Genomic DNA, 11,902 nt, shown 5'->3' on the forward strand with positions numbered 1-11,902 from the left:
CAATTTAGAACCAAGCCGCGGGCCTTTCGGGGACACAGAGGAGCGCGCGGCGGGGCTAGCAGTCCGCCGGAAAACCCCTCTCCCGGGCCTCGTCTCCGCCCCGCCTGCCCCGCGCTCCGGGCCTCGAAATGCTGCAGATACGGGTCGTGGACGCCTCGGGACACCCGGAGGGCCCGCATTCCTCCTAGTCTGCACCCCGCGCCCACCCCCGAGGGACGTGTCTGATAGAGGCAGGAGGCAGGGGTGAGGCCTAAATACGTCGCCTTTAGAACCTTGAGTTTGAACGTAGGCGCCGCTGTTTGAACGTTTGCAGTCAAATTGGAATTAGAAGTGACACTAGAAAAGAGAAGGAAAGGGGGTTTATGGCTGTCCCCCCCCCACACTCTCGCTGGTGACTGTCCCTGGGAGCTGTGAAAGCCGCGCCCTTCCAGCCGAGTCTGGCCTCAATCCCCGGCCTCCGCCTGCAACACTGGGGCACTTCAAGGAGGGTCCAACGCCCCAAGCGACCCTATACCTGTCACTCCTTTGCCTCTGGCTAGAAACCGGACTGGTCTTCCTGATCTCTTGCCCCAGATGCCCGTGTCCGCAGGCGATCCAACCATCGCTGGAAATAACACCTCTGTCCTTGCAACAAGGAGCAAAGAGCAAAAACCTTTTAGTAAAAGAGAGACCTAGAAAGGGAGAAAGACAGAGAGCCCATGGAGGCACGGCTAGAGGACAGGCAGGAGGGGATGTTCCAGAGCTGCCTGGCCGGAAATGATTGATCAGTGATTGATTACTTTCCAGGAGAAAGTCAAAAGCTTAAAATGACATCATCTGCAACAAGAGGCTAGAAACCACTAGAAATAAATTTAATTAGCCCAAATCCTGAATTTGACCTAGGCACGGCAAGTTCAGTTGCCTTTCTGGGTTGATTTGGTAAGATCTCTTAGTGCTGAAGTGAATTAAAATGTCACAGAAGCTTTAATGCAACTGTATTATAAGTTTTTTTTGCGGGGGGAGACATGCCGCAGCAGCACAGTTCAATCAGGAGATGCTTATTAGGGCAATCGAAAACAAAAGATTTCGTGGTTTCGTTATTGTTATTATTTTATTTTCTTCCTGAAAATGTGCAGGAAGAGCTCATCTGGGTGGCCTGTGGTTTGTTTGGGAGAGGGGTGGGGAAATCCATTCTGACTGTAATTTAAAAGAGAACGAATTCTTAAAATAGAGATGTTGATGTTGCAGAAAACCCCCAGTACACCCACCCTACGCTCTAAAGACCCAAAGCACGAAGGGAAGGCGTTGGCCTCCGCTGCAGCTTCTTCTGCGACCAGGCCCAAGGGGCTCCTGGGGCAACAGTCACTGAATTGAAAGTAGCTTTTAACCCCAAGGAAATGTGCTTTTGTGGGCACTTGCACAACAATGGACCCCACGTGATCTGGGGATGTGGTGGAGCTGGGAGGGTGACATTTCCTACAAGGTGCAGCAGAGGAGGGGACACGCGTGCCGCTTTCCCGGGTTTCGGACGGCGGCCTGTTTTGTTGTCGTCTGAGGCTCGGGGGAGGGTTTGGCTGCGTCCAAGGGAGACGTTCGGAGACATCCATCTTATTTTGTTTGAAAAGTTACTCGTCCAAGCTGTCACTGTGTGACAGGTTGGACTAAAGCTAATTTGCGACCGCCCCTCCTCTCTTCCCTGAGGATCTCCGAGGCCCCGCGGCCGACGCGGTGCTAAATTGGGCGGGGACTTTGGACCCCAGCTTTCCCGCGCCAGAGCTCAGAGCCGAGCAGCTTGGCAGCGGGAGCCCACGAAAGATGAGGACACCGACTTTCGGGATAAAGGCCGAGGGAAGAAAAATCAGGCCCGAGTGAATTCAGGAGGAGGGAACCTAGGGGGCCGCCCCCGCGTTCCAGGAGGCGGGCTTTGCACCCGCGAAAATACACGGGAGCAACAGCTTCTCTGGGCAAGCGCTAGCGCTGGGAGCAACTCTCTACGCCCGAAGTCGGTTTGGAGCTGCAGAAGTTAGTGGAGGGTCAGAACTCCCCGGAGCCGCCGCCGGGGCTCCTACGCGCGGGACCCTGCTCGGCCCACGCGGCAGCAGCAAACACTTTGGCGTGGCCGGGGCGTGGCCGAGAAGGTGGGCCACGCCCCCTTTCCCAATTCCCCTCCACTCTCCGCTCCCATTGGTCACGAGGATGGCCAATGAGCGCTCGGATCGAGGTCCTACCCAGGGTCTGACTCCGAAGCTCCTGCCAAAACTTTGGGAGTTTTTAGAGAGGAGTTTTTTTTTTTTCCTCTTATTACTTTTTTTTTTTTTAAAACTAACGGATTATTATTGTTGTTGTTTTAAATTTAGCTCTTAGGGCTTAGCTGTTTGGGTTTTCTTTCGGTGCCCGGCCCCTGTCTCCCCGGCTTCCCTGGCGTGTGCGGAGCCGCGGCCCCCGCCCGCCCAGCCGCTCCAGCGCCCCTCGCTCGCCTCCAGCCCGCGAGGAGCGCGGGCGCCGCGCCGCCTTTAAAGTGAGGCCAGGGGCCGAGGCTGTGACCGGCCGGGATCCGGGCCTCGCCTCTTCTCTCGGTGGCGCTAGGGCTCCCCGGCCTGTCTTCAGTGCGGACGGAGAAGCGAAAGCGGATCGTCCTCGGCTGGGCTGCCGCTGCCTCCAGGACTCGGCGCGCTCCTCCCCGCGCACCCACCCACCCACTCACTCGGCCGGGCCCGGCCCGGCCGCGGCGGCAGTTCGGCGCACCCAGCCAGAATGTTCGCCGCCGGGCTGGCTCCCTTCTACGCCTCCAACTTCAGCCTATGGTCGGCCGCCTATTGCTCCTCGGCCGGCCCGGGCGGCTGCTCCTTCCCCCTGGACCCCGCCGCGGTCAAGAAGCCCTCCTTCTGCATCGCAGACATCCTGCACGCCGGCGTGGGGGAGCCGGGGGCGGCAGCGGAGGGTCTGGCTGGGGCCTCGGCCGCCGCCCTCACCGCGCACTTGGGCTCGGCTCACCCGCACGCCTCTTTCCAAGCTACCGCCAGATCCCCGCTTCGACCCACCCCGGTGGTGGCGCCCTCCGAAGTCCCGGCTGGCTTCCCGCAGCGGCTGTCTCCGCTCTCAGCCGCCTACCACCACCATCACTCACAGCAACAGCAGCAGCAGCAGCCGCCGCAGCAGCAACAGCCTCCGCCTCCACCTCCACCCCGGGCTGGCGCCTTGCAGCCCCCGGTCTCCGGGGCGCGGGTGGTCCCGAACCCCCCGCATAGCGGCTCAGCCCCGGCCCCCTCTAGCAAGGACCTCAAATTTGGAATTGACCGCATTTTGTCTGCAGAATTTGACCCCAAAGTCAAGGAAGGCAACACGCTGAGAGGTAGGTCTTGGGCGAGAGGCTGCAGGCCTCTGACCACGGCCCTGGCGCACTCCCTGGTCCCAGGGCCCTTTGGGATTACTTTGAGTATTTGCACAATTAAGGACAAACCGGTAAAATGAGGGAGAAGAGGGTGAATTGTAAGAAGACCGTGAAACGCTAGGTTTAAAACTCACCTGCTCTGCGTTTAAAAAAAAAAAAAGAGTCCAGGGATGCTTTAAAAACACGTCACGGAATCATTATTCATAAAAATCGTTGGTGTAAATATTTGCTGAAATGACTATCATCTGTCTCTTGAATCACGTATCTAGAAAGAGAACTATATTAATTTGACAGGGAAAGCCCTTTTGGAGAACACTTTCCCTTCCATTTATCTGATTTCTAGTGAAATTCCACTCAAGGAATGTAGATAAACAAAATAGACCCTGGGCTCCCAGGAGAAAGCAGAGTTGGGGCTCCTTCACGGGGGAGGAGGTAGGTCTGTGGAATTCTCTGCAGGCACCTGGAAGTGACTTCCTTTCCGCCGTTTTTAAATAAAGCCCTTCCTTGCTGTAAGTGTAAACGTGGACGTGTGGGCTACACGCAGGAACATTTTGCGCATCGCCCCTTGGCCACTGTCGGGAAAGAGGGGTTTTGGCTCGGAGACACGGGTCTCTCGTGACTTTGCTCCAGGAAAACCGAATCGAGGGGGAGGGGAGGAACAACTCAGCCCGAGAGTGCGGCTTTGCCTGAGGTGTAACCAGCTCTTCTTTTCCCTCGTCTCTAGACCTCACGTCCCTGCTAACCAGCGGGCGGCCCGCAGGGGTGCACCTCCCCGGCCTGCAGCCCTCCGCCGGCCAGTTCTTCGCGTCTCTAGATCCCATTAACGAGGCTTCTGCCATCCTGAGCCCCTTAAGCTCGAACCCGAGAAATTCAGTTCAGCATCAGTTTCAAGACACGTTTCCAGGTAGGGAAACCCTCCCGAGCGACGGCCTAACGGGGCAAGTCGACTGACCCAAAACTCAGACTGACGCCTCACGTGGCCACCGCGGTGCCGCAATCCTGGAGTTGGTGGCAGGAGGCTACCAAGTCCGGAGACAGAAACCGAAAGAGTTCTCAGATAGCTAGCTCACTCTTCGGTCGGCTCCCGGGGGGCAGAGGAGTGGGGGACCTGGGGGTGTCGAGAAAGTGCGCGCGTGGGCGGGCGGGGCGGGGTGGGGGTGAAGGGGCTTTCCCTAGTCGTTTCGCCAGAGAGTGGCTTGAAAATGCAGCAAGAGGTGTTGCTTTTTCACATGCACAGAGATAGGAATGACCTCAAACCCTTTGCCCCAGGAGGTTCCGTCTAAGCGCACGTTTTCAAGAAGGTGTACACACAGGTACACACATGAGAGTCGAAGCTGTCATCCCTACATCCTTCAGGCCCAAGGGTCAGTTTCGCCCCCTTTTCGCAGGCGCCAAAGGCCACGCGTTAGGTTTATGTTTTTTCTTTGGAATTCATGGACGAAGCGCCGGGCTTCACGCCACACTCGCTTTAGGCCTTACTCCTGAAGTCTTAAGAGCTGTAGGATTTCTCTGTAGAGAGGCCTTTCCGGCCAGCGTGAAGGGCTTTCTGAACTTTCTGAATGGGGGCCGACTGCTAACGCAAAACAATTTGGAGCAGCACGGTGAGTCCAGGGCCCGCAGACGGCGGACGCGGCACTAATGCGGCCCTCCTGTCTTTCTCTTGCTCCCGCTCCTGCCCGGTGGCAGGTCCCTACGCGGTGCTCACGAAGGACACCATGCCGCAGACCTACAAGCGGAAGCGCTCCTGGTCGCGGGCGGTCTTCTCCAACCTGCAGAGGAAAGGCCTGGAGAAGAGGTTTGAGATTCAGAAGTACGTGACGAAGCCGGACCGAAAGCAACTGGCCGCGATGCTGGGCCTCACCGACGCCCAGGTAAGCGGGCTCTGGCTCCCGCGCACAGCTCGCTCGCGGGGTGGGGGACAGCCGCGGCGCGGCCTAGCCCCAGGCCTCGGTCCACCCCGGCCCACTCTGCTTTTGCCGCGGAAACGCAAGGTCTCGAATTTCTTGGAGACATTGTAGGCTTCGAAACTTGAGGCAGGAGGAGAGGGGGTGGGGAAGAAGGACGGAAAGCATAGCCCATCCCCAAAGATGTATGTCAACAAGCTTTGCATGTTTATTTTGGCCAACAGGCGAAAGAACCGCGGAGAAAGCAAATAGGCCGCAGCAGATAATAATTATGGACTCGACTTAGCGCAGTTCGCTGTAGGAGGCAGTTTATTTCAGAAGAGATAAAAATCCAAAGTCAAGAGATTGTTGTTGGTTTTTTTTTTTTCCTCCTCCCGTCCTTCCTCCCTCCTCCTCCTTCTGCTGCCGCTGGATTGTGAAATCCCCATTTGTGAGGAAGTGAAAACATCATTTCAAACGGAATGACTTACCCCAGCAGGGCGAGGAGTGCACTCAGCAGCAGCCGAAGTCAGTCCGATTTTCTAAGGCATAAGCTCTCAAGAAAATCTCTGGTTGGGGTGGGGGAGGAGATGGGGAGTGAAACAGAGAAAGAAAAAAAAGATTTTCTTAAGCTTTCAGCAGGTTTTGCCTACATGGATTTTTTTTTCAATGGCGAATCTATCGGGTTTGAACTCAGTTTCTCAATTCAATTTTTTTTCTTTTCTCGAATTCAAGAACTGGACTTTTTTTGGGTTTTGAAAATAGAAGAGTCACCGTTCTTCCACACCCTATAGCAGTGACCTTTGCTCCCTGGGTGCTCAATGTTCTGAGTAGGGCAGAAGTCAAAGGCAGGCACCTTTTCATAGCTCTTTTAGGGCCCACCCACCCCCCTTGTCTTTCTGTCCTCCATTACACAACTCCCCTCCCCAGCACACACTGGAAGAGCCCAGCCATTTTCCACCAGCTGTGGATGTTATTTTTAAAAGGGAAGCTGGAACTTGTGTGAACAGCATTGGGTCCCCCAGGGGACTATATATTTATATAGATTCTCCACCCCATCCCTACCCCCTTCCTCCACTTTGCACAGGTTTAATTCCAGCATTTTCTAAGCCTGCAGAAGGATTAGTTTCTCCGGGGCAGGGGCAGGGTCCTTATCAGCTTCTGAGTACACACATGCCAAGGAAATGCTCCTCTACTGAAGGTCCAGCAGTGCCCCCACCCCACTGGGATTAACTCTTTGAACCCTCTTTTCCCTCTGTGCTTCCCACGGTTTCTCCTTAAGAAGAATTGCTTTTGTAGAAACTTGCCTTGGGTGGTGGGAGTAGAGGACGTGACCAGCTTAGCAGGAATTTTTACCATTGGTTCACCAAACCCTTGAAATCCTGGGTATATTTTTTCGGGGCCAGGGGTCCATAATTTAATCAGATTCTTGGGGAGTCCTGGCTCAAGTGGGGTTAAGAAGCACCGATTTAGAGCAGAAATCGTCCTTAGTTTGAGGGCGAGGTGCAGGACTCCGCCTTTCAACAAGCATCCAGGTTCTTTCAGAATTAGGTCTGGAGGGCCACATTTTGAGAAACAGTCTTCGTGGGTTTCCTAGGCGAGGGTCCCCGGCGATGTTGTTGTTTCCCTGAGCTGCCCCGCGGCCCCTGTGCCTGGCCCGTCGTGGAGGTGCGGGGGGGCCGGGGCTCGACAGGCTGCACGCGAGTCGAGTGCCGGCAGCCCACGTCTCACCTCGGTGTCCCTTCTTGTCTTCGCACGTGCTGCGGCGCAGGTGAAGGTGTGGTTCCAGAACCGGCGGATGAAGTGGCGACACTCGAAGGAGGCCCAGGCGCAGAAGGACAAGGACAAGGAGGCGGGGGAAAAGCCCTCGGGCGGAGGCGCGGCTGCGGACGGCGAGCAGGAGGAGCGGAGCCTCAGCCGCTCAGAGGGCGAGGCCGAGAGCGAGAGCAGCGACTCCGAGTCTCTGGACATGGCCCCCAGCGACACGGAGCGGACTGAGGGGGCCGATCGGTCTCTGCACCAGACCACGGTCATCAAGGCGTCGGCCCCGGGCGCCCTCCTGCCGACCAGCGGCGGCGGGAGCGCCGGCAGCGGCGGCGTCGGCGGCAGTTTCAGCTTCGCCAGCCGGCGNCCCTCAGCGGCGCCCCGCAGAGCCCCGAGCCTGCCCAGGCACCGCTGGGCGGCCTGTAGACTGAGTGAGGCCGGGCCCCGGGGCCCGCGTGCCGCCCCCAGCCTCCCAGGGTGGGCTGGATTTGGCGCCTGCTTTGTGTTGGGAGTGGGGCCGGGGCCGGAGACGCCGCCGCGGAGCGCCCTTGTCCACGGTCCCACCTGCCTGTCGCTGCCGCGCTGGTGCCCAGAGCCCAGGGGGCTCAGTGCCCGAGACCCCGCGCCGGCCAAACACTTCTCCCGGGCCGCGAGCAGTTCACACTGTGAAGTGTTGGGCGAAACAGTTCCTCCCCGCACTCGGGGTCGTGACGCAAAGACGAGCTGCACTTAGGACGCCACAAACGTGTAAATAAAATGTTTACTAAGGTTTGTAAAAGGCCGCTTGGCTTGCTGGGGGCGGTGCGGTCGTTAAGGTCGGGGATCTCCCACCCGGACCTCAGGCTGGGGGCACCGTAGGTCACAGCAGCTGGAGGTGGGGGACTAGTGCTTTTGGAGGAGGGAGTGCTGCAACCTCAGAGCCGCCTTGCGCCAGAGATCGGAGTCGGGGCTTAGAGTTCAGAGGCCTCCTTGGCCATAGCCTGCGCTCCCTCGCCACTGAACCAGTGCTCCACGACCCTGAGTGTGGCCAGAAGGCAGAGAGCCAGCCACAGAATCCGTTAGGCCCGCGGGGCACATGGCCTCCCCACCCTGAGTCAGGACGCTGTGAATGGGCCGGTGGCCTTTCCTTCGCTGTCCATTATCCAGAGTTGGAGTGGAGAAGATGGTGATGCCTGCAGGGTCCATTTAGCCACAGTCGGTACTTAACAAGGTGGCCACTCAGTGTCGGTAGTGGAGCTTTGAAGCAATTCCAACAGAAACTGTCCCTTGCTTGGGGATGGCTAAAGGGAGAAGGTAGTGTCCTGGAGGAAAAGACAGAAAAATCACAGAAGTTAGGGTTGAAAAGCTGGGCCTGAGAAAACTCTAAAGGTGCCCAAACAACCATGGGGAGGGAGGTGACTTGTTCAAGGTCACACCCAGGCAAAGCCCAAACCAGAGCTGAGACCTGGCTCTCATTTGGCCAGTGATGGGTCTACAAAACTGCATCTCCCAACCCCATCCAGGAACACACAATCTTCCTTGCAGTTAGGCCCCTTCTGGTGCCCAGTGTGTCCCTCCGCAGCCCCCAGCCCCACCCCAAAGCAGCCAGGAGTTGAAAGGCAGTTTCCCCATCACACTGCCGTTGAAATATCTGTTTTGCCTCCACGCTGCAACTGGAATGGTACATTTAAAGTTTTTTGTTTTGTTTTTTTGAAAGGCTGGAGAGTCCGGCCTCTCTCCAAGACCTGTTCTCTCTTGGCTTTCCTTTCCTCAAAATGAAATGTCCAGAGTTTGTATAAAGCCCTTTTGGGAGATTTAAAAACACACAGACTGCTGACAAACCTGACCACACCGGGCTGTTTGACACTGAACTCTGGCCAGGGCACCAGTCTTTTTACAGGCCCACCATCCATGTCAAGATCTGGTTCTCTGGTAGGGTGCTCCCCCAGAGATGCTCCGGTCAGTTAGCCCAGGACCCATCTCAGTTGCCTGGCTGGAGTGAGGAGGCTCCTAGCGGCTCCCTGATCTGGCTTAGCTCCTTCTCCATTTTGACTCATTGATTTGAGCACATTCAAAGACCTCTGTTTTAGAGTAGAGGCTCCAGATTGAGCCTTTGCAGGCCTGGCGCAGCACAGGGGTGCAAGGCTGACCATTCCCTGTCCCAGTCAACCTCCCAGCCTCCAAATGGAGCTGAACTTCTAGAGGAATGTGCATAGTGGGGGAGGGGAGTGGGAGCCACCAGGGTGGTCCAGTGTAGGAAAGAGAAGAGAGAGGTAGAGGGCTCTAGGAGGGACCTCAAGTTAAACGGGAATGTGAGCCAGCTATTATCTTTAAATGGGCCCAGACTTTCTGGGCACAGCAGCCTCCACACCTGCTTGGGTTCTAGCCCTGGGTGAGAGTGATTTCTCCACCATTCCACAGGCTCTTCTATCCAAATGGCAGGATTCTCTGTACCTCAATTTTGCCTTCATTATAGAGATTGGTTTCCTCAGATCCCTGAACTATTGAAATTCTGTAACCAGGACATCCCAAGAACATGGAATTTTGAGGCACTTAAACCCAGGGCTGGTGATCCGGAGAATAACGTGGCAGCATGTATGTCAAGTAGAGGAGCTCGGCTGCGGAGAACTGGGGAGGAGTTGATGCTTTAGGCACGCGGCAGCTACTCCGCCTCTCCCAAGGCCCTGGAGGCGCCCGCTGCCCCAATTCCCCTCCCCATTTCTCCTCCTGGGGCCCGGGTTTACAAAGTAAAGGAAATAATCACCTAGGGACTGTAATGATATGATTTCAGGTACAGTTCGTCCTTAGCACGGCCAGGATCCACTAAACAAGAGGGAGCAGCAGAGCTGGGGGGAAATGAGCTGGGGGGGGGGAACCTGGGGATGCTCCTGGAGGGTTCCCAGGAGGCGCCCCTTCCTCCACCACCCTCCACCTCTCCTTCTTGAACATTTTTCACCCTTGAAACTCCGGTGGGGCTTTACCCTGGGCAGAGGAGTTCTTCCACATTTTCATCAGGAACGGGGTGCCACAAGTCCAGGAGTTGTTCAAAGTTCATTTGGAAGAGGAGCACCGCAGGACGAAGAGTCCTCTCTGGGCTGGCCTGGTGGCGGGGAGCAAAAACCGCATTTCGGGCCGGGTCCATTCATCCGGGGACTGCTCGCTTGGCCCAGGGAGAGGGAATTTTCCGGGTGGCTCTCGATGCTTGCAAGAGCGGCCAGGGAAGCTAGAAACTCTTGAACGAAGCCCGAGATTTCTAAGGCGCCGAAGAGAAGGCCGAGGGCGCTAGATCCGCACACGCCAGGCCCGCCGAGGCCCGCCGGGCTGGGGCTTGGACGCGGCGGCGGGTGCGCGCGGGCCGCGGAGCGGAGCCGAGCCGCCACCCCCGTTTCCAGCCGCTTGCGGCCCAAGACTCGCCCTTCCCGAAAAGCAGCCAGAACTCTGCCGGAGCCGGGTTCTGCCTCCCTCCGCAGTGGTCCCCGCGGCGCCGAGCCCTCGGAGCGAGGTTACCGAGGCGCAGCTCGGGTGTGGGGAGGGGTGGCGACCGCGGGTCTTGGGGGGACGCGAGGAGGCTAATACCCCCTCGGGGGCACGCGCGCGCACACCAAAATTATACACGTCGGTCACACATCCATATGCTCACAGAGGCGCGCAGCCACGCAGACCCAGACACATACGAGAGACCAGGTTCACTGGCCATCTCAGCCTTTTCTGAGCAAAACCACATAAAGTTCTTCTTTCTCCAGACGGCAAGGCAGAGTGAGGAGCCTCACGCCGCCTTCTTCTGCCAGGGTGGGTGGGTGGGTGGGGCGCCAGTCTCCAGAAAAGTTTCCTTGCGCCAAGCCTCGCGGATCAAAGCACCGAAAGCCGGCGCCGCTCCATTCGTCCGAGGCAGTCCGGAGCGGGCAAGGACCCGGAGGCCGCGAGTTGCTGGGAGCGCGGGGCCGTCACTGCCCTGTCCTCACCCCACCCGGGGCCAAAACTGTCCGGCCAAGTGGTACTTCAAGGCCAAGTCTTGCCTCCAAGGGAGGCTCTGGCCCGCAGAACAGCCAAAAAGCCAAGGAGATCGCCTTCTGTTCTCACCCCACTACCCCGCAAGGATTCGTGGGTACCTTGTGTGTGCTGGGGAGGGGGCTTGCTCAGACTCCAGTTGTCACCAATCTCTGACTCCCTTCGCACCTCAGGGGGGACCAGTGGTTCTGGGATCTTTCCTGTGGCTGCTTCCACTGGCTGAGGTCTGAAATGGGGTCTTGGCCGGAGTTCTGGTTTGAGGCTAGCGCGGAGCAGGTGAGCTCTGAGTGCCCAGCCCGCTGGTCCCTCCTGTTCTAGGTCCCGGAAGCCAATCTAACTGGAAGGTGACCCCAGATTCCCCTGCAGTCGGTTGCAGTCTCAGGGAACTTAAGGGTCCCCAGGGCGGGGCAGGAACCAGGACCTAGGGCAAGGAGGGGCGTGTATTATGGGGGAGTTTCAGACTTGAGTTTTAACCCGTGTGGCTTTAACCTGTTGAGTCTCAATCTATCCCCGCATCAGACCCCGCTTCCCCTCAAGCCGGTGCCGACCTCAAACAGACACCCGCAGTGCGGGGCGGGAGGGGGAAGGAGGGAGGCGGGGCTGGGGCTGCTCTGGAGCTAGAAATGGGAAAGAGAGGCAGGAGGCTGAGGTCCACGCATCCTCCTCCTGGTTGCCTGCGAGTCTCCTCCACCTTCGTCCTCCTTTGAGAAGGAAGAGCTGGTTGAAGGACTGAGAACTCGGGCCTCTCCATAGGACGTGGTGACACTACTTTAAAGAGGGTGGAGAAGACCCCAAACACTCAAGGCCTTCGCATTTCCCCTTCTTTAGTGTTCAGGGAAGGGGCTGCACACTCCATGGCCTTTGCGAAGTCCCAAGTATTGGGTTTCTGAGGACTTGA

At 57.6% G+C, this 11,902-nt stretch overlaps 1 protein-coding gene across 1 annotated transcript; it reads left to right on the forward strand.

Annotated features, from left to right (window-relative positions):
• Nucleotides 1-1,094: 1,094 nt before the first annotated feature.
• On the forward strand, nucleotides 1,095-7,795 carry HLX (H2.0 like homeobox). The gene is made up of 4 exons (XM_034667210.1): nucleotides 1,095-3,331; nucleotides 4,095-4,274; nucleotides 5,057-5,241; nucleotides 7,025-7,795. The coding sequence occupies exons 1-4, from the start codon at nucleotides 2,734-2,736 to the stop codon at nucleotides 7,748-7,750; spliced, it is 1,689 nt and encodes a 562-aa protein (XP_034523101.1). The 5' UTR covers nucleotides 1,095-2,733; the 3' UTR covers nucleotides 7,751-7,795.
• Nucleotides 7,796-11,902: the final 4,107 nt, after the last annotated feature.

The sequence above is a fragment of the Ailuropoda melanoleuca genome, chromosome 8, assembly GCF_002007445.2.
Source record: "Ailuropoda melanoleuca isolate Jingjing chromosome 8, ASM200744v2, whole genome shotgun sequence".
Taxonomy (NCBI): Eukaryota; Metazoa; Chordata; class Mammalia; order Carnivora; family Ursidae; genus Ailuropoda; species Ailuropoda melanoleuca.